General features: G+C 40.5%; 1 protein-coding gene across 1 annotated transcript in view; it reads right to left on the bottom strand.

The window, feature by feature from the left end:
• alpl (alkaline phosphatase, biomineralization associated) overlaps window positions 1–20610 on the bottom strand; it is a 46658-nt gene extending 26048 nt beyond the window's left edge. The window contains exons 1-2 of the mRNA XM_036559573.1: window positions 20500–20610; window positions 1321–1448 (exon numbers count right to left, since the gene is read on the bottom strand). Coding sequence (XP_036415466.1) covers window positions 1321–1390 — 70 coding nt within the window. The 5' untranslated portion in view covers window positions 1391–1448; window positions 20500–20610. The remainder of the gene's footprint in view (window positions 1–1320; window positions 1449–20499) is intronic.
• Between the last annotated feature and the right edge of the window lie 452 nt (window positions 20611–21062).

Below are 21062 nucleotides of genomic sequence, written 5' to 3'. Positions count from 1 at the left end.
ACTATAAAATGAAATGTGTTTGTATAAATTCAGAATAAAGACACGTCAGTCACAACTGCATATGAGTACATATTTCTATATTGTGGTCTGTTTACACAAAGTTAGGTTAGTTCATCATTTATGTTGAATAGACTCTCCCTGAATTTTACGCTGCTGCACTGACGTTGAACCGTGTGCTGCACTGGGTCGGTATGACCAACAGGTCAAAACAAGCTCAAAACTAAGTGTGCAAAAAGAAGCGACAGATTTCTCATAATGTAGTGGAGTGAAAGTAAAAAGTCGCCCAAAATGGAAAAACTTCAGTAAAGTACAGATACATGAAAAAACTACTTAAGTACAGAAACGAATTACATTTACTGAGTTACTGTCCACCACTGATCTCAGTTGGTGCAATCAGAAAGTGTGAATGTGCTCTGTAGGCATGTTTAATAAGCTGGGTGACAGAATGTCATCGTCTTAGTGACAAACGTTTCCTCAGCTAAGTTCCTGATCACTAACCTCCATCAGATCAGCTTCTCCAACCCTCTCAGTCTTTTATTAAACTCAGATTTACAAGAACGTGAGGACATAATGAGCGATCAGCCTTTTGTGTTTGTTTTAATTGGTAGAAATCTTCTCATCTGGCTGACCTTCTGCAGAGCTGCTGCCTCTTAATTTCCATCGACAGGTTGAGGATTTGAGGGATATAAAACTATGATTGACACTATATGAGCTTCTCACTGACATAAACCCCCTAAAATCTCAGGCTTATAAATGCTAAGGCTTATTATTCAGTAACTACAGGGGCTCCAATGCAAACTGGTTGAGCTATTCTTATGTTATAGAAGAGTGTAATAAAGCTTTTGACCCGCAGGTGGACAAAACTGACACTGACAGTGCTGTAACAGTGCTGGTTTAAAGAACGGGAATTGTGTCTCTATGGGGAGAGGGAGGGAGTGGTCATCACTTGGGTGGGGGTTTAGATCACTATTGTTAATTTTGTTACTATTTAATACTTGATGTTTAATTCTGTATTGATCCTTACCAGATCATATTATTGATTTACCAATGCATTTGTAAAAAGCAAGGCATATCGCAATTACTTTATATAGCAATATAACCGCAATACTACTATTTTGTCATGCAGCAACAGAGAGTCCATTCACTCCTGTTCATCACCAGAATAAGTCATTAGAGCTAAAGCAAGCCAGTGCAAGTAAGACTTGTGGAAGTGACCACTGCAGGAACTACACTGATATAATGATGTAATGTGATTTATGGCAAACAATGCAGCATTATGAGGCAGCTGCAGCGTGCCTTTGTGGTGTAAGTAATGCTCACCTGGAAACTGCGGCTTCCCTAAGCCTCCCCAGACCAGGCACAAGAGGATGAGGGTGATAACCTTCGTCATTCTGATTTCAGAGCACCGTCTTCCAAACACCTGCTGCTTTCCACAATCAAGCCTGGAGCTGAAACACAGAAGCAGAGGAGGGAATATTTATTTGGAATAATATCACTTTATATTAACAAATGTTTAAGGAGAATTCCACAGTTTTTTTTTCCAAATATATTAATAAATAAATTATTAAGAGGTAAAGTCATTCTTAGACTCAGAATTATTCACAGTGGTGGTGATAGGAACCAGACGTCTGAAGCCTTTAACACCACTATTACATTAAATGGTTACAAATATGTCGTCTGATGCCTGAGACTTTTATTTTTACGATGATTTTGAGAAAACATTTTGGCCCAAAACATAATTTTTAAGATCCATTCATGGCAGAGAGGTACATGCAGAGGCATAATACTACCTAAAGGCAACCCCTGGTTCCTCTAGCCACTATTTAAAAGAATGTGAGGTGGTAAGTGTCTCTACAACAAACCATTTCCTATCAAACCACTCAGAATGACTTTGTTTACATCTCAATTATTGAATTATGCAGATATTTTGTCAGTGGGTTTGTCTACATTTCTTCATAGATCAAAATCAAAAGCACTGAATTTGGAAAAAATAGTAGGTGGTACTAAATGGTTAATGCAGTGTCTTTCCTATTTATACTATTACGGAATTTAAAGGTTCTCAGCAACAATATTAGAACCCACTGTTCTGTAATAAACCTGTAATGAATTACGTAGCCTTAGGGATGCTCTAAATGTCAGTGCAAAGGTTGGAAACACTCCGTCCTGGAATGAGACTTGATATACATCCACATTCTAATAGCTATCTTGCTGAATTAAAGGTCACTGAAAGCAGTAAAGCTGAGAATCAGGCAGCCGAGCCTGGAAAACAGCACCGGGAAAAAATGTATGTAACTGAAATGAGAAACAGAACGAAGATGTTTAGACGGAAATAAACAGAAGACGCGTCCTGCACACCGTCTCAGGCAGCACACATAATCAAAAAGGGCGTAACGCACTCGTCCTCCAACCTCGTCCTGCACCACATTCTTATTGCTATACGTTACACTTTAATCCTTACGTTCTTCCACTACGCACTACATACGTTATATACTCCAGTCTTCCACTAAACACTACATTCGTACACAATATATCCTGTGCTGTGTTCTAGCATGTTCTCAGTGCTCTACATGTATCACAACATTTGTTTTTTCTGAGGTTTATTAAGTCAATGCAATACAGAAATACACTGTTTATACAATCACATGTTTGTTTTTCAGCATTCCACAAACTGAACTTCACTAAATTCAGTTAAAGAAGGGAAACTGTGCCCTTTATGATGTTTAACGTTCTTTAGGTGCTGACTTTACCCATAATACATAGGGAAATGCATAAAAATATCACTTTCATATCAATATCCGCAGACGTTTCAAACCAATATTTGAGATGTATTTATTATACTCCAGAAGAGCAGGACGTTTATTCTGGGCTACGGTGATAAAACGTCTGCATTTGTAACTGATACAAATCATTTTTTATATATATTTCTCTGTAATGCTAATCCAGGTAGATCAAGTGATAATTTATACATTTTATAAAAGCTCATTTCATAAAAGCTTTTGTATCACCATCAGTATCAGTATATATATCTGTGCGCTAAAAATTTTGAACAGCAACTTCAAACCACAATTCCCATATTGTTGCATCCCTAATGATATATTCAGAAAGCACATTGTGATGTAATTTTACATAATTTATCATAATAATGATTAGGGCTGTCACTTGGCATCAGAAATCAAAATCCAGTTTTAAGCTTGCTTGTTTATCAAATGTTCGAATATTTTTGAATTTTAAAAGAATTGCTTTCTGAAATGAAACAAAGTTCTCTAAATATTTCAGTTCTGTCTCTCACTTTCTCCCCTTAGACACCCACTTACGGTTGGCTGTGGCATCGCTGGGGTTCAAACTCAAGATCCCCCTTTGAGGTGATGCACCGTAGAAAATATTTGTTGGTTTAACTTGGAAAAGTAGTGAAATCACACGTGATTCAACTGAGTGATAATTCATGTGAGGTTGAAGCCACAACTCTTCACATCTGGAAGCCTAAACGGAGAAAATGTCTCACAATGTAGTGGGGAAAACTAAAAATGCTAATTTTATTTTGTTTATATAACTGAGATGCAGAACTAAAACAGAAGTTGGGAAAACGTTTGACTCATTAGAATAAAAGCCAAAATAAGCTGTTGTTTTCTTTATTTGTGGTCAGTAATGGCAAATCCTTCCCTCTGTTAGTCCTGGAAGAGACTAAGACCTGCAGCAGCGGCTTTAATCACTCAAATGAACATTTTCTATATTCAAATGTGTTTTTTTTAATTAAGCTTGATTAACATTCTAATGTTCAATTTTATTTGGACAGTCCTAATAACAACGGCCCACTCCTGCTATATTCTTCTATTTACTCTATGTACTTCTATTCTCTATATATACTCTATACACTTTTACATTATACTTCTACTTTGTGTCACAAACTACCATCTGAAACAAGTCAACATATGATTTGGAACACAAGCTCAGGCAGAGGCCAATACAGTGCATCCAACAGCAAAGGCTGCATGGAGCTTCTGTTATATAGTGAAGGAAAACATGGTAACACATAAAGCTCCAACTCCACATGCTGATCCACTTTACTGTGGCTGACATGCATGTTGGAGATGATGTGCTTAGATAGGGTTAATTAGCTGATTGGTTAGATCAGGTGTGTCGGAGCAGAAAGACACCAGGAACAGGACTGAGAGACGCTGTAATGAAAACACGGCCCAGTGTTGAGCCTCTCTGACTGTGGCTCCCCTTCGTTTTGTACTGAAGGTCACTTTAATGAGATTGAGAGCCAATGCACAGAGGAGTTTAATAGGCATGACAAAGCTGATTAACTGAACACCCCCCTCTCTCTCTCTCTCTCTCTCTCTCTCTCTTCACTCACTCTCACACACACTCTGTTTTAAAGGGCTTTTCTAGGGCTGGGCAATTAATCGAAACCGACATTCAGAACCTCTGACCGATGTAATCTTGCCCACGTCGGTTATTTTTTATTTATTTTAATTCTGTTAACACTTTTCCCGCTGTGTGTGTTCATGCACTGTCCCCTTAAAAGCATACTATCGTGTGTAGTCACATGAATCCGCCCCATCCAGTCTGTGACACAGAAGCAACGTGGAGGAGACTTCAAACACTGAGCCAACTGAGCACCTCGGGTTCTACACCAGTCCTACTCCAGCTATGAGGGGGTCCGGCCCTCCAGCTACAGGCAGAAACTGCCCAGAACTCCAGCCTAAGATGTCAGAGTTCTCCCCCTTCCCTCAATCAGTCTTCCCTCATACTACCACCACCATGTTGAAGGCACGGTCTGAACTCCAAAATTGGCTTTAGTAAAGACAAGACTGAACAAAAAGAAGTCATACAGAAACACTGCAGAAAAACTGTTTCAGCCACCAAAGGTAATGCCACCAATCTGTTTCAACACTTAGAGCACAGTCACACTGCCGAATATGAACACTGCACGGCTCAAAAACAGAGACCCCAGCAACGAGTGCCCCCACAAAGCAGCTGTCCATAACACAAGCATTCACAAATGCTGCACAATATGAAAAGGATTCAAGAACTGAAATCTGTTCAGCACTTTGCAGCCACATCTGATCTCTGTTCAAGCAGGACGATGGACCCATACTTGAGCCTTACTTTGCACTGCATTGACGATGAATGTAAGCCGCGTGTCTTAAGACGACATATTTCCCAGTTGATCACCTGTCAGAGATGATTTCACTGGGCCTGAGAACAGAACCTCGTGGCCATTACGACAGATAACAGCACTGATGTTGTCAAAGCTGCAGAGCTCAATTAACGGACACGGCAGCAATGTTGTGGACACAGGCTGCACCTGGCAATCGGCATGTGTACATCAGCTCAACAGGCACAATGCTACAATGTTCAGTAATCAAACTGAAGATACCTGATTGGTCACTGGCTGCTCTGTTCTCTCTGTCTTTGTGTGTGATATGATAATGATGATGTCTGCATGTTTTTATATGCCTTGTTTATTATGTTTATTTTTTATTCTTTTCTGTGCTGATGTTGTTAAGCACTTTGTTACCTGTTTAAAAAGATGTTATACAAATAAAATTACTTAATTACTTATTATTGAGCTACAGCTATTTTTCAGCACACTAAATAAATACTGTACAACAATAAAAACTTGATATTACAGTATTACAATGTAAAGTTCACATTACAGTGTAAAAACACGCTCTACTCAGTCTTCATTAGAGCAGAAATAAAAACTGCTCTAGAAGTGTTGTTGATCTGATTAATATGCATTTCTCCTCTTTTATTAATCTGGCTTGATCTATACAGTTTGTAAAATCTTTAAGTATATGTGAAACCATCAATAATATCATACTTGATGTTATATATAATCATATCAGCCATAACATTATGACCACCTCCTTGTTTCTACACTCATTGTCCATTTTATCAGCTCCACTTACTGTATAGGTGCACTTTGTAGTTCTACAGTTACAGACTGTAGTCCATCTGTTTCTCTGATACTTTGTTAGCCCCCTTTTACCCTGTTCTTCAGTGGTCAGGACCCCCATGGACCCTCACAGAGCAGGTACTATTTGGGTGGTGGGTCATTCTCAGCACTGCAGTAACACTGACGTGGTGGTGGTGTATTAGTGTGTGTTGTGCTGGTACGAGTGGATCAGACACAGCAGTGCTGCTGGAGTTTTTAAACACTATGTCCACTCACTGTCCACTCTATTAGACACTCCTACCTTGTCGGTCCACCTTATAGATGTAAAGTAAGAGACGATAGCTCATCTGCTGCTGCACAGTTTGTGTTGGTCATCCTCTAGTCCTTCATCAGTGGTTACAGGACGCTGCCCACAGGACGCTGTTGGCTGGATGTTTTTGGTTGGTGGACTATTCTCAGTCCAGCAGCAACACTGAGGTGTTTAAAAACTCTGCACTGCTGTGTCTGATCCACTCAGACCAGCGCAACACACACTAACACACCATATATATATATATATATGTGTGTGTATGTGTGTGTGTGTGTGTGTGTGTGTGTGTGTATTTCAGAAGATGCAATCAAAGATCAGTGTGTGAAGTGGGCAATGAGGGTGTGCAGCAGCTGCGGTTCACAAGGGAAGCACCACAGAGAGAACAGAGCCCTCTACGTCTTCATCAGAAGCAAAGAAGACGAGGAGGTCACTAGGGAAGCTTTTTTAAAGGCAGCCCCTTCAGCTGCACCCACTGTGTCACTTCAGCAAACACTAGAAGCAGAGCTGAGAAGCTACTTGGTGTCTCCCGTGCTGGATAGTGAGGAAAACCCGCGGGAATGGTGGAGAGAGCATCCTGTACACCTTCCTGCTCTCAGTAAGGCAGCAAACAGAATCTTTGCATATCAGCCATTTCCTCCCCACCCAAGCCGGTTTTCAGTTCAGGAGTAAACACTGTTACATGCCTCAGATCCTGCCTGAAACCTGAACACGTAAACATGCACGTGTTCCATAGGTAGAACCCAGAGTAAATACTAGTGCACAGAGTAGAGTGACAGGACAAGATCACTGAGAGAAAGATCATGTGCCAAAGCGGTCATGAGTCAGATTCACATCTACAACACTATGAGCACACAGGACACAGCCTGCTGATCCATTAGAGCTGCCCTGTCCAACCCTTTCCTGCTCTTAATCAGCAGTGCTCTACTGACCTTTTCGCACATGGCATTATTTAAAATACAGGGTGATTCAAAAAGATTCATCCAATTTCAAAGCGCCATATTTTTACAACCGTGAAGCACAGAGGAACCAATCACAATCCAATTGTAATTTTACAAGGTCTCAGTATGAACCTCCTCCAGCTGTACGGACAACATCAACACCATAGTCAAACTCTTCCCATACTGGATTGAGCATGTTGGGTGTCGCTGCACTCACGGCTCTTTCAGTGCGATTTCGGAGATCATCCAATGTTGTGGAACCAACGACGAACGCTCTGAGCTGTTGGAGGTTCACTGCCCACGAAAATCACACTGCACAGTTATGACGGATTCACTCTTATTGAAGTGGAGAACGCAGAACGCTTTCTGCTCAGGGGTCACATCTCCTCTCAGACTGAAGGGAGCCAGTCAGAAACTCTATGACCCCCTCTTTCAATTGGATTGTGATTGGTTTCTATAGGTGCAACACAGTTGGGAAAATATGGCGCTTTGAAATCGGATTAATATTTTTGAATCACCCTGCATTTGTTTACAGGAGATGCAAGTTTTTATTATTTATATTATTTAAAATAATATTTATTTACAAGAGAGGCAAGAGATTTTCTACTCTTCACTAGGGGTGGGAATCTTTAGGCACCTCACGATTCGATTAGATTACGATTCAGAGGCTGCGATGCGATTCTAAAATGATTATCGATGCATCTTTTTTTCTATACAGGATTTCTTTTTTCTCACTGTGTGAGGACTTGATACTTTTAAAGCAAAGTGTTTGTTTGTAATGATCCATAATGAATTTACTTCCAATATCCTTTATTAATAAATCAAACGGAAGTGCACTGGAAGGTCGAGTACGGACACAAATCCTTGGCAATAAAAGTTGCGATAGAGTTTGTAGTTCACTTCGTCCTTTCCAAGTTGGGTGAAAGCTCTGACATCACTTTCTCGATGGTCTTCTTGTTGGCAGCAACTACAACCGGGCGGTAAATGGGTTTGAAACATGTAATATGGTTTCCCCCCTCAACTCTATAGAAGCCGAAGTGCTTCCACATGCTAATTCAGGGGTTTGGCAACCTACGGCTGTTTTGCTGTCCTGTTGCAGAATCAGATTTGTAGGTAAAAATAAAATAATCCTCCTTTACAGTAAAATAAAGCTCTGCTGATCGTTCAACACAGTTTAACAATAAATGGTCTTAAACTCTGGAGTTAATGTAGAACTGCTGATTCACCCTTTAACCCTGAAGATCAGCGCAGACTGCTGGTCACCATAGCAACACAGACAACAGTCTCGCCTAGTAGTTAATGAAAAGGCAAAGAAAGATTTAAGACGAACATCAGTAATTTGGAGATTAATGGACTGATTTGTGTTTATAATCACTCCAGCTGGTTTCCTGATATGTTTAATCTGCAGTGAGAAACTGACAAACTTTAAAAAACACGTGAAGCTGAAGTCAGTTTCTCATTCGCCAGCTTCTCGTTCGAATTGTCCCGTTCCACCTTAAATGGTGCAGCAGTTACATTCTGGCGCCTCAGGCACCATTTAAGGTGGAACGAGAAGCTGGAGAATGAGAAGCGACTTCAGCCTCGTAAAAAGCAGAACATTGAGAGACATTTTACAAGAAACTGTTCTACTGGTGTTTCCAGCCGGTGGTGCAAGATATTGCCCAGCACTTGTTCTTACTCAGTAACAGGGGAAGCCCTACATTAGTCAACACTGGCATGATCCAACAGTTTATGCACCACTGCATACAAATTCAACATAATAGTATGTAAATATTTACATACAGTGGGTGAAATAAGTATTGAACGTCACCAATTTTCTAAGTAAATATATTTCTAAAGGTGCTATTGACACGAAATTCTCACCAGGTGTCGGTAAAAACCCACCCAATCCACACATGCAAAGAAATCAAAGCATAGATGTCCATAAATTAAGTTATGTGTAATAATGAGAAATTCAAAAACTAACTGATGAAGTATTGAACACGCGTACTGAAATTTATTTAATACTTCGTAGAAAAGCCTTTGTTGGTGATGAAGCTTCAAGATGCCTCCTGTATGGAGAAACCAGTCACATGCATTGCTCAGGTGTGATTTTGGCCGATTCTTCCACACAAACACTCTTCACATCCTCAAGGTTCCGTGGGCTCCGTCTATGAACTCTGAGCTTCAGTTCCTTCCATAGATTTTCAATTGGATTCAGCTCAGGTGATTGGCTGGGCTATTCTAGAGGCTTTATTTTCTTTCTCTGAAACCGACTGAGAGTTTCCTTGGCTGTGTGTTTGGGATCATTGTCTCGCTGAAATGTCCATCCTCGTTTCATCTTCATCATCCTGGTAGACGGCAGCAGATTTTTATCCAGAATGTCTCGGGACATTCGTCCATTCATCCTTCCTTCAATTATATGAAGCGTGCCAGTGCCGTATGCTGAAAAACAGCCCCACACCATGATGTTCCCACCTCCAAACGTCACTGTTGGTATGGTGTTTTTGGGGTGATATGCAGTGCCTTCTGACCTCCAAACATGGTGTGTATTACGGCATCCAAATTCTGGTCTCATCTGCCCAGACTATATTCTCCCAGTATATCACAGGCTTGTCTAAATGTTGTTGAGCAAACTTTAAACGCGCTTCAACATGCTGTTTCTTCAGCAGTGGAGTCCTGCGTGGTGAGCGTGCACACAGGTCATGGACGTTGGGTACATTACTTATTGTTTTCTTTGAAACAGCTGTACCTGCTGAGTCCAGGTCTTTCTGTACCTCTCCACAAGTGGTGCTTGGCTCTTGGACAACTCGTCTGATAATTCTTTTCACTCCTCTGTCTGAAATCTTGCGGGGTTGCACCTGGTCGTGGACGGTTTATGGTGAAATGATGTTCTTTCCACGTCCGGATTATGGCCGCAACAGCGCTCACTGGAACGTTCAGTAGTTTAGAAATCCTTCTGTAACCAATGCCATCAGTATGTTTTGCAACAATAAGGTTGTGAAGGTCTTGAGAGAGCTCACTGGTTTTATGTGGCACCTTTTTGTAGGCCGTCAGTTGAACCAGCTGATATTAATTTGCACTAAGTGGCAGGACTGCTTTCTAATTACTGATAGATTTCAGCTGGTGTCATGACTTTCCATGGCTTTGTGCACCTCTCTTTCTTCATGTGTTCAATACTTTTTCCCTGTGTCATTTTCATTATTACACACAACTTAATTTATGGACATCTATGCTTTGATTTCTTTGCATGTGTGGACTGGATGGGTTGTTACCGACATCTGGTGAGAATTTCATGTCAATAGCACCTTTAGAAATATATTTACTTAGTAAATTGGTGACGTGTTCAATACTTATTTCACCCGCTGTATATCACATCAATTTCTAAAGGAAAATGTGTTCAAAGTAGTAACTTTACAGAAAAAGGCAAAAAACCTCATTTTTAATGTAAGTCAGTGTAAAAAGCGTTTTATTCCATGTGATTTTGGATCATTTCTATTGGTTCATTCATCATCAAATTTTCACACAATATAAAGGACGACTGCCGCGTTCAAATGATCCAGAGAAATAAAAACTGACTAAAATGGAGATGTATGTGTTTGTTTGTACAGCAACAGTGTATAAACATCCCTGCGAAGAAGGAAGTACATCTCATGAAATGTTTGTTTTCTTTAGACGTATAGGCATATCAATATTTGACCCTCAGTTAAACAGTATGTGTAGATAAATGTTATGCAACAGACCAAAAAAAACAATGGAAATTTGGCTTTGCAAACATTTATAACTAGGATGTTATCCTTGGTGATTCCTTGGGGGACTTAGTTGTGTGTTTGGGATCATTATCCCTTTGGAAGGTCCACCTCTTCAGCTTCAACTCACAGATGGACTCATATTCTCCTCAAGCACTACGAAAGAGAATTCATAGTCGATTCTATGACTGGAAATTAGCCAGACCCAGCAAAGCAGCCCAAACCACAACATTTCCACTCCCAGGTTTTACAGTTGGTATGAGGTCCTTCTGACCAAATGCTGTCTTTGGTTTTCATCAAACTTTACTCGGCGTACTGTGACCCTAACAACTCTCTTTGACTTGTCCATCCACAGCACACTGTTCCAGAAGTCCTGATCTTTGCCCAGATATTCATTAGTAAACTTCGGTCTTGCCCTGGTGTTCTTGTAGACAGCGAGTGCTTCCTCCTGGAACACCTCCCATGCAAAACAAATTTGGAAAGACCTTTTCTAAAGCTAGATGCGGGCACTGTTACACCAACATTGGCATAAGCTCCCTGCAGATCATGTGGTGAAATTTGGGGTTTTTTAGAGGCTCTGTTAGCACCTCGCGGTCTGCTCTGAGGTTAAATTTGCTGGGGTGGCCTGGCCTGGCCTGGACGACATGGCAATGGTTTTAAATTTTCTCCACTTGTAGATGATCTTCTAGACAGTGGAATGACTGATTTCTAATATTTTGGATATCTTCTTCAACTCTACAACTTTCTTCTCAGAGAGAGTCAGAGAGCTCTTTTGGTCTAAGCATGATGAGACCTCACATTCAAACAAACTAGACCAGATATCTGAGGTTTAATTAAGACAGGTTCCTTCAAGATGTTCTCCAACAAGGTTGTAATCGCTAGCGAATGATCGGGTGCCCCTGGTTTAAGGGAGTGATGTGGGTGTACTTAGGAAATTGCACTACTGTTTGTTTCAGCTACATAAAGGACGACAAATATTCTAAGTGTCACTTGTTAAGTCATATCACCTTTATCCAGTGGTCCTGGAGAGCTCCGTTCCTGCAGTGACTAGTTCCAATGACAAGTCGCCGCACCTGCTCCAGCTAATTACTTCCTGTTTGGTTGGATTAGATGTATTAGTGTTAGATAATGGGAGCAGCAACATGTCACAATCTGCAGACCAGGATTGGAGACCACTGCCTTTATCTACCAACTCCTGTTTAAATGCAGAGTTCATATCTGCATCTCCAAATATGTTGAAGAAGTCTAGACTGATCTAAATATATATTTATTCATGGATTTACCAAACACACTTTTTTGGTCACACATTACTTGTCAATCATCAAGCATATTCGCCTTATTGCCCAGGCGTAGCACAAAGACAGCCATGCAGAAAAGCACCTTATCCCTGTGGGGCTGTTTTTCTTTCAATGGCCCTGGACGATTTTTTCCAATACATGGTATCACAGATTCCCTCAAGAACCTGCAGAAAGAAAATTCTGACTTCCTCAGCCAGGAAACTAAACTGGGCCATAGTTTGGATCTTCCAGCAGGACAATAATCCAAAGCACGCCTTAAAATCAACACAAAAATGGTTCACTGACTAAAGGATTAATGTTTTGCCAAAACCCCATAGAAAACCTGTGGGATGAGCTGAGTCGACAGTGTGGACTTTGGAATCTGAAGGTTCTAGAGGGGTTCTGCATGGAGGAATGGTCTCAGATCTTTTGCCACATGTTCTCCAGTCTCATTAAGCGTTATAGAAGAAGACCTAAAGCTCTTATCTGTGGGTAATGAAAGCACTTTTGCAGTGTTGACTGGCTTCCTTACCTATAAAGATCAAATATGCTTATGGATTTTGTAAATCATACACATTTCCATCCTACAAATATAATCCATCAGCGGTGCTGAAAAACTGGCGCGCCTCCAAAACAGAGCAAACTGCATTTTATCGCCTCCGTGAAAAGGGGTTCGATTTTAAATGACCTCCACATAGCGAAGAAGTTCTGCACCAGTGAACGGTCTGTACGTCCGTACGAGCCAGGAAACATTTAGGAACCTTTATTTTTACTATTACAATTAGAACTGTTCTTTCAGAACAATCTGTCAACACTGCTCAAACTAAAAAATCAATGAAGATGTGAAACACCGTAGACGATCTACTGCCCAGAGCTGTAATGGTGAGGGAGACTTTACCTCTTCTTATTCAGAGATGCACTGGTGCTCCAATAGGAAGCACCTTGGACGCCAGTCGGCAGGTGAAGAAGCACAGAAGCGCCAACACACACAGGACCAGCGCTCCAGAGAAAACGGTCGTCACCACAACCCAAACTCCCTCCCGATTCATAGTGTCAACAAAAAGGCACGATGAGCCCCAGAATAGATAAAATCCACTCTGTCCTGAAGCTGAAGAGAAGAACTGCTTCATTCAGGCTTCGACATGCTACTATTCCACTGGGGCTGCATGTGTGCGACAGAGACAGAGTGGGGGGATTAGGGTTAATACTGGCTGATTGGAACCAACTTAGTTGCTCCTCCATCTTATGAAAAGGCTCTATAAACCCACCACCTCTTATCAAAGCTCCTCTGACCAACCAGTGAAGCTGATGGGAAAAAGGTTATTATTGTTAATCCTACACTGGAAATACACTGAGTATTTACAAACAAGAGTCCGACCACTACATTGTTCAACAGATGAAATCGGCTAATATTACGTTTCCGCAGTTTTATCAGCACTGGCGGAAATCCTGTCCATAAAGTGGCGGAGCTGTGAGGTGCTTTTATTAAAGATGAGCTGAAATCAAAATGGACCTTTTTTGCCTTGATTAGTTTACGTCTCCAGCCACGTCAAGCCCTACATTATATTTAAAAGACAACATGTACTGACTTTTACACTCCTTTTTACACTTTTACACTTTACAAACGTCTTCTGAGTTTCATTACATCAAAATTGTACTGTACCAATGAGAAAAATAACAACAACCCATAATATAGTGTTTTGCCTCCCCCTCGGAACACTTACAATTAGCAACGCTTCCATCAACTTTCTGAGCAAACTGCAGGCGACTGCATACACTTTTTTCATCGAACATTTTATTTTTCAATAAAAATGCTTGTAATTGTGTCATTTTCTGCACAAGTATTTGACACTGTTCCATCTCTAACTTCACTCATTAATGCAATATTTTTCCTATAATGGTTTTCGCAACATTTCAGGAAGCAATAAACAATTTTCCCACCAAAGCTGAACAGAAAAGAAATTGTCGATGCATAAAACTACAGATAGTTTCCATTTCCACAGCCGAAACGTTTTAAAGCTCTAAAACATTTTGCGCAAAAAATCCTCTGGATGGAAAAGTAGCTACTGAGAGCAGAAGCTCAGCAGGTATTATGGACCAGAACACCACGTTTCACTCTGATATGAAGGGAATGAACTGAAGCAACCTGGTCATGTGTTGTGATTTCTGATTCACATTGACTTTATACAACAGATTTGCTCCTGTTTGAGAGCTCAGCCCTGTGAAAACTCATCTTTTAAAGCTTTATTAAACAGTGGACGTATTCCTGCCTATGGAATCCAAGCACTTGAATGTTCTTCACATTGTGTGAAACATTAAGAATGTTTGTTCGTTCTCCTCTAAAGTCGGTGTTTTGGAGATTTATGGGTTTTTTTTGAGCGATGATTTGCTAAAGTATTACAGTCAGCAGCGCGGTCAAGCATGGTCAAGCTCAATGCACAGTTTGTGTTGGTCTTTAGTCCTTCATCAGTTTCTAGTCCTGGTAGACTGTAGTCCTTCATCAGTGGTCACAGGACGCTGCCCACAGGACGCTGTTGGCTGGGTATTTTTGGTTGGTGGACTATTCTCAGTCCAGCAGTGACACTGAGGTGTTTAAAAACTCCAGCAGCACTGCTGTGTCTGATCCACTCAGACCAGCGCAACGCACACTAACACACCACCACCACGTCAGCGTTACTGCAGTGCTGAGAATGATCCACCACCCAAATAGTACCTGCTCTGTGAGGGTCCATGGGGGTCCTGACCACTGAAGAACAGGGTAAAAGGGGGCTAACAAAGTATCAGAGAAACAGATGGACTACAGTCTGTAACTGTAGAACTACAAAGTGCACCTATATGGATGGTAAAGTGGCCCCACACACACACACACACACACACACACACACACACACACACACAGATACAGATAAATACACTACATTCTGTATATGTTACTACAGTTTCTCATTAGACTGAAAGAGATAATTAGCTAATATTAACATTCTGTAAGGTTTAAACAACCCTGCAAAATCAGGTTGAATTGGTCAATAATCGGTTTTCATTACAGGTCCAGAAATTCAATACTGGTGCAAACCTACACTTCTGTCCTATAGTACTTACTGCAGGGTGCCTGTCTGTTTTTCAACAGGATGTTGTTACTGGCAAGGTCAATAGCATTCTTTTCCCACAAACCAAATACCACTGTCCACACCAACCGGACAGTTGTTCTTGATTTCATCACCAAATAACACTAAATCTCAGTCTCAGATACAAACCAACCCATTCAGTTCCACAGAAACGGAATCTAGAGAGCAAACAAGGCTTTTATAAGTGCAGCACACATATTTGTGAAATACACCACTGCAGGACTGAGATAACACTCTTACAACAATGAACAGGCAAACATTTAGAAATGGGACGTCGATTCAAAGAAGCAGGAAATGTGCATCAAAGCAGCCTGTGTGAACATCAAAACCAGCACAGTTCAAAGCATCGCAAGCACAATATTACAGTTACATCCTAAACTACATTAGCAGTGCAGCATACCAATCAGGCAGGCACATAATCCATAAACAGGACGCCAATAAGTATTATGTCTGGAAAGCACTTAAAGCCGTGAGGCAAAGCCCTGTAAATTGTTGTTATTTGCTGCTACATCAAGAGCCCGTCTTTTGTTATAATGGCAGAAAAGTAGACCTTGCAGGACACACTGCATTTAAAGCGAGTCTTTCTGTCATGTCTCACTTACTGTAGCACGGCTAGGCAGCAGTGACTCATCCAGCTCGTGTCAGACTGTTTCATAAGTCTGTCCACACAACCGTGAAGTAATGGTGTAATACAACGTGCAGTACTAAGGTATAACACCTCAATGTAATGCTAATGAGCTCTCGTAACAATGACTTGCAAAGCAAAGAGTAGCTATTAGCTGAGTAGCGTTACCTACACAGGTAGAGAAATGAAGGCCTTGTTAAGTCTCTTATAAGCATTAAGAAAAATGAGTAACACTTTAACCTCTTCAGCTCCAACTGTGTTCCAAAACGCACCTCGTCATATTCTTCATAACTTTCATATTTCATAAGCTACATTCTAAAGGTGGGGGTCGTATGAGAGCTGTAACTGTCTTCTTTCCAGTCAAATAGATGGGTGATGTCATTTTAAACCCTTATAATAAAAGAAGCTGAACTCACAGTTTTTTCTCTACTGAAAGTCGACCCATTTTTCCACAAATCTGGGCTATAAACTATAAACAGATGGCGTCTCTTCAGTGATCTGCTCTGTAAACATTATTTTTATAAAATAATACAAAGAGCGTCTAAGATTTTTGGCTTTCAGCAGTAAATTGTAAGCATATAGCAATATGTGTATCATAAAACACATGTTCTGTTAATTTGAGGGAGCTTTTACAAAATAAATAAATAAATAAATAAAAATGTACATTTATTTCATGCAGTTACTGAATAATTTGCCTTAGATTAGGTCATGGAAATTCAGATGGACAAACCAAAATATACTCTGGTCAACAAGAGGTTAATTTGATGGTCTACGATACTTTGAAGATGATTTAGCTGTTATTAGATAACTTTCAAATAAACATCTATCACATCCACCTAAACCTAACACTCACTAAACCTGACCTAAACCTGACCTTTGTTAAAGGACTCATATCTTGTAGCAGTGGAGGCTGTATGATGAGCATGGTGTGTCTAGGCCCACCCACTTTTGTAAGCAGCCCACCCAAAATGACTAACATCTTACGTTCATACGTCTTATGAAAGAATAAAAACACCAGACACACCAATGAAAATGAACTATATCTGTATAAATACACATCGGAAGTAAACCCTGCATCTCCATTGTTGACGTTTTTCAGTTTTTGACATAATTTAAAATTGTCTGTTGTTCTTTACATTGTTTATAAATTTCATGATGAACGGACTAAAAGAAACGACCCAAAATGACTTGGAAAAAATTCTGGTTCCATTGACTTACATTAAAAGTTACCTGTGAAGTTACCATTTTGGAGATACGAGGTTTTCTTCTGACAGCAGTGATAAAGGTTTCATTTCTAAATCTCTAATAATAGTAATACTGATAATAATAAATCTTTTCTTATACGTGTAAAGCCCACTCCCAACACAATACATCATGAAAATAAAGAAAGTTCTTAAAAGTGTATACAGTGTGTTTAAAAATGAAATTCAACACATTTTTCATATTTAAAATCCTGTTTTTGACTTTCTGACATTTTTGACTATTCAAAATCTGAGTTTAACCAAAAGCTCATCATGCAGATATGAGAAGTATGACTTTGATGTTGGGAGGACCGTTACATGGATTTAATAACTGGTGGTGTATGAATGCACTTGTTTGAAGCATGAAAGTATCAGAGCTCACAATACAGCATTAAATACATGTGTAGCCAACTTATCCATGAGAGTAAAGCTAAAGATTCAGCCTACCTGCAGATTTGCTGTGCCCACCTAAAAAGGCAGTCCTGGCATCAGTACTGTGTAGAATGTAAACACTGTTAGAACATTGTTAATGTATAATTCACTCCATCGCAAAATCTGTCCATTTTAAATTCCTTATTTTTGTGATGTCATGGATTCACATCTGCCCATTCAGTTATAAGGAGTGTTTCAGCCTGGACTGCTTTTTGAATGAAGCGCTATACAGGGTAGCCAATCAGAACAGAGCTCATTTACATATATCAGTCTTAAAGGCACAGTAACAAAATCAGCCTGTTAAATTGTTCATATTATTATAAGATCATCTGAGCTGCAGAGCTGACCTCTAGATTTCCCAATAATGTGACCAATCAGCCGTGAGCATCCTGTAAAGCCTGAGAACACCAAGCCGAACTCTGTTCTGACCTCAAGTGCTTTGAGGCCCAGGGGGTGTACTGGGTGGGGCATTCTGATCCTGCTTTTGTAGAATGCCTCTACTAACACATTCAGAGCTCCAACACTGCTGAATCTAATTAGCAGACTGTATTTGAATGGGTTATGGAAAACAGATGCTCTGACTCATTAGGTTGCCTTAAATCATCTAATGTATGTTACAGCCGACATGCCAGATGACGTCCAGACCATTATTTTTCATGAACAACTGGGCAAAGGTTTTATGGTGTTCTAGCAAGCCTGAAAATATAAAATTACTTCAGGTTCAGTGTTGCTAAGGGACTAAATGTGCTTCAGTTGTTCAACCAAGCATCAGTGAAAGGGCCATTACTCTAAAAACTCTGATAGGGTCAATTTGCCCCACAACAAACATAAAGACAATGGACTGTTACATTGTTTCTTCCTAAATCGGTGTTTTATCAGGTAGTTTACACCTAGCATATGGAAAGCATGTGAAAAATAACACCAGTAAGCATAAATACTTCTAATAAACTCAGTGCTGTTACGAACCGCTCTAGTATTAGAGGCTGAAACTGAGTGTTACTCTGCTACTTGTTGTTATTACTCTAATTATTACATTATTTATTTAGTTATTTACTTTTAAACCGTGCTGTTAAATAGTTCATTGTGCTGTTTATGTTCATATTGCCCACATTTAGGCTTACACTGTACCATACGAAGGGGAATTCTGTCAATTTTTCAAAATTTCTGCATAGTTCAGTTGATGTAAACAAAGTAATTCAAAATAGTTTGATGTGAAACGACTCTGGTTTCTTTATAGTGGTGCTTTTAGGAAGGGGTCAGATAATATAGTCACTTTGTCTACTATTCAAAATCAACCTACAGTTGTCTCCTGAGTTATTATATGCAATGTTGATTATGGTAAATAGTGGTAAATCTGAGAAAATGCATTTTCGCATTTGGCAACTATTTTGCCTTACAACACCCTGCTGGACAGATGTGAAATCCATACTATCTCATCTCAAGGCTGCTGTAAAACGATGACATCGGGTGACGTATCCATAACCATTTTGCATAATAACGCTCAGTGGTGTGGCCCTCAGGGGTGTTAACCACTGATTAGACATCTGGTTCCTATGAATGTGTGAATCAGTGTGAACAAATGTGACTCAGTATGCACTTCACAGCAAACCGCTCTGAATGGCCTGGCTAACATCTTAATTTCGAAAAATCTGTGGACTTCTCAGCTTTTCTTCTCACCACTGGACTAGTTTCATCTTTTGTCCAGAAACTGTTCTTTGTGTCCTTCAATTAGCCTTTAACTTTCAAAATGCACCATGCATACAAATCCACGCTGAAAACAGAGCCTGAACTGCGAAGGTCCACAAAGTTACAAAGCACAGCTATCGCTTAACGGCAACGGTGGAACCACAGAACACAGAAAGTGATGAATAGGATTTACTTGGTTCAAACATGTACACAAATTTGATATGAATGAAATATTTTACATCAACGTTCGGCAATAACTGAGCTGATCTTCTACACTTTCTGTCTGTGGAGAAGACGAACACATTTGAATCAAGCACTTTTCCCAGTGAACTAAACGCAGCATCCTGAACTGCATCAATGAGCTGTTTGTTGTTTGCCCCTCAAACCCGGATGTGGCCACGTTCATTGGAAACAGACTTCATCAGCATTCCCCCCATGATGCCAATCAGAATCAATTAAAGGGGAACTCCACTAATTTTCCACATTTTCTGCATAATTACATCGTTAACGTGTCAACAACATCATCCACAGTGGTTTGGAGTGAAACGCTTCATTCCAAAGAAACTTGCCGAGTCAAAATTGTTCACAGTGGTGGTGATAGGAACCAGACGTCTGAAGAGTTCAACGCCTCTAAAAGCTCCCTCACAGAAAGTTCCTACATGGAATGGTTATGAATCCACTGCCTGATGTCTGAGACACTGCTTCACAGTGGTTTGGTGATCATTTTTCGGTCTAAAAGGAATTTTAACCAGTTCAGTTTAATCAGTTAAAGATACAAGAAGGGTGCTGTAAGTCAAAATAGTCCAGTAGGAAAACTTTTTCAGACTTATCACTATTTTACCATCAGCTGTACCTGAATATAAACATATTAAAACTCATGGGTATATTTACATTGTAGACATCAGGACGTCTGGTTCCCATCACCACCACTGTAAGAAATCTAAGTCAGTAAGTTTCTCAACCACTTCAACCAAGTCTGAATGACTTAATATCTCAACCAGGAATTCTGAAAAATCAGTGGAATTCCCCTTTAATGCCGCGCATTTGTAGGCACAAGTTAGGCTGCCGCTCACGAGATCAAGACCACCCCAGAGCGCCGTTAGTACGGGAGCACATGGCGCTCAGTCCTCACCGCAGGAAACGACCACACTGAGTCATTTAAGCGCTTCAGTGTCCAAACACGTTCAAAGAGACGGTCAGAACAGACAGCAGTGGTCTAAATGCCCTCTTACCTTCCCTACGACGACCCTCTGATCACACTTCCAGCGGCGCTTTGGCGAACCCACCGATCCCAGCGCAGCGCAGTGCTCGGAGCTCCGGGAGCCGTTCACTCTCTCCGTCTCTCTGTCCATCGGTAATGCCTTTATAATGCCGCTGAGCCCGGCGTGGACAGCCCACTGGCCAGAATCAATCAGCTCTAACTAATCTAAACTAAGTGAGTCTAGAGCGCCACCTGCTGACGGACACAGCGTCCTACAGCGCTACTGCACAACACACCAAAGTGTTGAAGGAGAATTTCACCGAATTTTCAAAGCGTCTGTGTAATTCAGCCCGTGAGATGTGAACGAAGTCTTTCAGACTGGTTTGATGTGAAATGGTTTCACAAATTTACCGACTTAGATTTCTTTATATAGGAACCAGACGCCCTGGGTCTACAATGCAAACATAGACCAGATTGTTTACTAACCAGAAACACCAGTGAGCCCACACGTCTTCTGAGTGATCACTGTGTCCTCTTTGGGGACTATTTGGGGACTATTTTGCCTTCTTATATCATTCCACCATAAATTAATTC

The sequence above is a fragment of the Colossoma macropomum genome, unplaced genomic scaffold (genome assembly GCF_904425465.1).
Source record: "Colossoma macropomum unplaced genomic scaffold, Colossoma_macropomum, whole genome shotgun sequence".
Classification (NCBI taxonomy): domain Eukaryota; kingdom Metazoa; phylum Chordata; class Actinopteri; order Characiformes; family Serrasalmidae; genus Colossoma; species Colossoma macropomum.
This window is presented reverse-complemented; position numbering and strand designations above follow the sequence as displayed.